We start from the raw sequence: 5,223 nt of genomic DNA on the forward strand, positions 1-5,223 counted from the left end.
AAAGTTGATTCAGATGATCTCTAAAATCCCTTTTAGTTACTAAGGATTAGAAAAGTTACCATATTTGTATCTACTTAAATAGTTTTCTTTGGGGAGGCTGATATTTTACTAGGGATAATTTTTTCCTGGTATGTCCTTAGAGCAATTTATCAATCATAATGGGCTTCATTCAAGAAAGAGTTAAAAAAATCCTGTCACCTGTCTGATTTGTCACCAAGTCCTTTGTATTTATGATCTCATTTATCCCTCACAGCAGTCTTATGAGGTAAGAATTATCTCTACCTTATGTATGAAGAAAATAAGGGTTGGAGGTTAACTTGCTCAAGTATGAACTGCTCATAAGCATTGAGCTTGTTTTCAAACTGAGGCAGTGTGATTGAGCACACCCACCATGATATGAGTAGAAAGTGTTTAGAAAGTTTTAATAAGGAGAGATAAGTGAATGAGGACCTGAGAGAGGCCAGTGTACCTAGATCATAATGAATGAAAAATGGAGAGTAGTAGGTGATCTTGTCAGAGTAAACAGAGGCCAGATGGCATAGGGTCTTTCTTATATGTCATAATTAGGATTTTGGAATTTCACCTTAAGAACAGTAGGAAGACACTGAAACAGTTTTGGTAGGATAGTAAAAGGAACAGGTTTGTATTTTAGTGAGTTACTTGGTTGCCCTGGGAGAGGATGGATTGAAGGAGACAAGGGTGAAAATAGACCAATTAGGAGTCTGTTGGTAGCAAAGTATTGGTATTAGAAGCAAGGAAGCTGTTGCGGTTGAGTTGATAGTTTGGATTAAGGTGGTGCCAGGAGCTGAAGAGAAGTGGGTGAATGAATATAAAGAGTCTGGAAGGTGAAATTCTAAGAAAGCAGTCATCTGAAAGGGTATGCTCTTCTTGCCAGCTGAAATTGTGTTTAAATGCTTTTCAGTACAGTTGGAATTTGAAGCATCTCTAACCACTATAAGTTTTTAACCCATCTTAGAAACTCTTGGGGGGAAAAATACACAAGTAAATAGTTATAATCAAGTGTTAGTGTGTACCTGATTTTTATACTCTCTACAAGTAAAATTATACTTTTTATCCCCTTGGCATGCAGACACATAATATGATTTAAGAAAACAAAATATGAGACTTCCCTGGTGGTCCAGTGGTTAAGACTTTGCCCTTACACTGCAGCGGACATGGGTTTGATTCCTGATCAGGGACCTGAGATCCCACGTGCTCGGTGGAATGAATGAACGAATGTGTAAATAGCTTTCTTTGTAGAGTATAAGTAAAATTAGTTCTGCTTTAGAAAAGTAAGAAAAAAGAACCCTAAATAAAAAGATCTAAACTGTAAGATAAATCAATTGATGGTTTGATTCCAATGGTGTATTTTAAAATAAAATTAAAACCTTTTCTGAGCTTTTCTGTAGAGCAAGTTACCTCTTTAGGAAGTGAGGAATAAGGTTTAAGTCCTTAAGATTAGTATTCTGTTTATGTTATAGAATTCCTTATTCCCCAAAGCCTATTATTCTTTCCTGTCTCAGTAATTCTTTTCTTTGAAAGTCACTCAGTCATGTCTGACTCTGTAACCCATGGACTATAGCCTACCAGGCTTCTCTGTCCATGAAAGTCTCCAGGCAAGAATACTGGAGTGAGTGTTGTTCCCCAGGCCCTCGGCAGTGAGAGCGTGGAGTCCTAACCACTGGACCACCAGGGTATAGCCCTAGATTTTATCCTTTATTTCTTCTATTTTCTTCACCTATTATGTCTAATTGATCAAATTCTTTTCATTTTAGTGCTCATCTAGGTCTTGGCACTATTGGCCCAGGGATTGACAAATTTTTTTTTATTTTCTGTAAATTGACAGGGTTGTTGTTTTTTTTTTTTTTTTATAAAGAACTAGTTTCTTCTGCCATTGTAAGTGAAGTCACTCAGTCGTGTCCGACTCTTAGTGACCCCATGGACTGCAGCCCACCAGGCTCCTCCATCCATGGGATTTTCCAGGCAGGAGTACTGGTGTGGGTGCCATGGCCTTCTCTGCCATTGTAGCACCACACAAAAACAAAAGAGTTGGCCGTGTTCCAATAAAGCTTTGCACAAACTGGGTTTGGCCCACAGACTATAGTTTGCTCCAGCCCTTCCCTCAGCTGGAATGTGTTGTCTTCAGGTAATCTTGTTCAGTTCTCTCTTCAATACTTCCTTTTTAGAAGGGCCGTTCCTGACCAGTCAGGCTAAAATAGAATCCCCTCTCTGTCACCTCAACTTATATAGTTGTATATTACTGTGTCTTTATAACCATGTGAAATTCTCTTATTGTCTGAATCCTTATCCCTGGCTCCTTGAGAGAGCAGATACCTTGTTGGTCTTATCTTTGAAGACTGTGTCTTACTCATGATTGACATGTTTATTTGTTGAATGAATGATTATATGTTGGTTTTCTTATTTTTCACTTTTCATGAAAGGACGGTGGATAACATGACTCCATCAGCACAGACAATTCAAAGATCTTTCTCGTCTTCAGAAAATTTTCAAAGACAAGCAGTGGTAAGCTGATTATTCAACTTGAGTTGCTAAAAAAGAAAAATTATACTTAGTTAAAATTCTTTTTTAACTTCTTAAATTTTAGTTAGACTAGCATGGCCTTTGTAGATTTCAGTTTTCACTGGGCTGAAATATATATTTATAAGATCAAAGCTATATAGAAGAGCTGCTTCTCACATTTGTATTATTTTTCTTTAACCATTGTTGGTGTGTGTGTTGCAAGTATTGGAAACGCATTCTCTGATGTTCTTATAACCTATGCTGAGTAATTTCTATCATATACTGTCTTTAATACTTAATATACTGGCATCTTCTAGATCCCCTTCCTTGCGAACTTTCCATTTTTTTCTGTAATAATATCACCAGTAATAAAATCTTAGATATCTTTGCTGTTTCCTTTTTGTCTTTGATCGGTCTCCAAATCTTTCATTGTATTCTTTTTCTTACATTTCTTTCTTTTTATTTTCTTTGCCCAAATCACAATCTTGGCTCATGGTACCTAGACTTGTGTATTTCACAGTCTGCAGAATAAAATACAAGAGTGAAATAAAATTAAATTGAGAAATTAGTATAAAGGGATATGAACTTTTATAAATGTGTTTTTTTCATTTTGCTATAAACCATTTAAAAAAAACCATCATTGCCTAATATCTTCCCACAGGCAGAATTTGAGAACCAGTGATCTAGTCACTTAGTACTTACCTCTGTTTTTCTCCTTACTAGTCCATTTCATTCACCATTTCTACTATTTTTAGTTGTGTTTAACTTAAAATTCAGATAGCCAAGAATGATTTTGCTTTTCCATTATTGTGTTTAACCATGTGCTAGATATCTGTTGCCTTTGATACCTAGAAATATTTGTGCTTAACATTTTCTTCTTTTTCTCTTCGCTCAGATGAACAATGTTTTGAGACAGATGTCATATGGAGGGAAATTTGGTTCTCCACATCTGGATCAGTCAGGATTTTCCCCATCAGCTCAGTCACATAATCATACTTTTAACCAGTCTTCAAGCTCCCAGTGGCGCCAAGATACACCATCATCACAGAGAAAAGTCAGACTAAATTCTCATCCCTACGTGATGGATAGACATTATATCCGTGAACAGCGTTACAGTGATCTGTCTGACCATCATTACAGAGGAAACAGAGATGATTTTTTCTATGAAGACAGGAATCACGATGGCTGGAGCCATGACTATGATAACAGAAGAGACAGTGGTAGAAATGGAAAATGGCGCTCATCCCGACACTAACAAATGTTATAAGGATTTTTCATAGGGTCATTTTAGGTCCTTTTTGTTAATTTGTTTCTGAGAATGTTTTCTTAAACTATAGAGCAGCTTTACAAGTTGCCACATTTCTTTGTAAAAATTTTAAAACTCAATAGCAATTCAATACAGACATGAGAAGAATTGTGGTTCTAGTTTCATTACATTCGTAGCCTTTCACCTCAGGGTTTTAAAAAGAGGAAAGGGTTTTATGCAAAATAAAGTACCACAATTCCTAATCATTTTAGACAATTGACTAAAGGATGTATTATATGGATTAGTTGTATTATGAAGAAAATATTTTAATTATTTTTTTGTATTGCAAGAAGCTTCTTGTTGGTGAATCAGATTTTTGGTGTATATAATGAAAAATATTCAAGTTGATAGTCAGAATTGACTCAGTATTTTGTTAATAAGAAAATGTTTAACTTCAGTGATTCATTTTACTAACATGAGAAAGCTTTTTGATAAAGTTTGGGGATAAACCATATTTAACTTCTCAAAGAACTTAAGTTTAAGTTCTGTGACATGATCTTGAGCATAGAAGTGTACATCTAAGACATGCTATTTCGTTGTAAAATTTTAGAATTCGCTAATTAAATCGATGTAGGACTGAAGCCACTCAGGAAGTTAAATATCACTAAATGTATTTTTTTACAGTAAAAATACAGTGTTAATATAAATCCCCTATTTCTGGAAGAACAAAAATATAAATGCATAGTTGGATAAATGGTAAAATGTTTTACTGAAAATGTACTTTTTAAAGTACTGCCTCTCTGACTCAAACTTTGAAAATTTTAACATTGTATCCAGGACAAGTGTACAGGGACACATTTTATTATGGAGATTGTACAGGTTGCTTTTTGTTTTTGTTGGAAAGAATTTAGTCTAAAACATTTTCTGATTTAAAAATTTTTAAATCTTGTTTAACAACACTTTTATGTATCAAGATGCTGTTTCCCTTTCATTGTAGAACTTGTTTATAAAAATTAATTCCTTGTAAAATTTGAGTCCTTTTTAATAACTACAGCATTTGTACTATGTTACTTTTTAATATATGGAAAACAAAATGAAAGAGTATGTCTTTTTTTTTTTTGACATCACTAGGGACATTGCACACAAAAAACTAGCAACACACTTTTATTCAGTGATTGCCTGGTGTTAAAAGTGTCAGTTTTTAGAGTATCCTGAAATATACCTTTTGAACATACCAAACTTAATATTTTAGAATCAGATTTTCAGTAACACATGGTTTATGTTTCTGAGCACTGTAAATTAATTTGGTTACTCTCCCTGGTACATTTGGTTTTCTCTGTTTTTAAATATGCACAGCTTTTCTGTGCCTAGGTTTGTGAAGCCATACAGTTACTAGCACAGAGAACATTAAGATCAGAAGTTTCTGTCCTTTTAAGCAGTTCTTGAGAAGAAAAGGC

General features: G+C 34.6%; 1 protein-coding gene across 2 annotated transcripts in view; it reads left to right on the forward strand.

The window, feature by feature from the left end:
- The window catches only part of RBM7 (RNA binding motif protein 7), a 7,870-nt gene extending 3,003 nt beyond the window's left edge, over window positions 1-4,867 (forward strand). For both annotated transcript variants that reach the window (XM_010830362.1, XM_010830363.1), the window contains exons 4-5: window positions 2,442-2,523; window positions 3,416-4,867. In XM_010830362.1, coding sequence (XP_010828664.1) covers window positions 2,442-2,523; window positions 3,416-3,775 — 442 coding nt within the window. In that variant the 3' untranslated portion in view covers window positions 3,776-4,867. The remainder of the gene's footprint in view (window positions 1-2,441; window positions 2,524-3,415) is intronic.
- The last annotated feature ends 356 nt before the right edge of the window (window positions 4,868-5,223 follow it).

The sequence above is a fragment of the Bison bison genome, unplaced genomic scaffold, assembly GCF_000754665.1.
Source record: "Bison bison bison isolate TAMUID 2011002044 unplaced genomic scaffold, Bison_UMD1.0 scf7180017864518, whole genome shotgun sequence".
In the NCBI taxonomy this organism is placed as follows: Eukaryota; Metazoa; Chordata; class Mammalia; order Artiodactyla; family Bovidae; genus Bison; species Bison bison.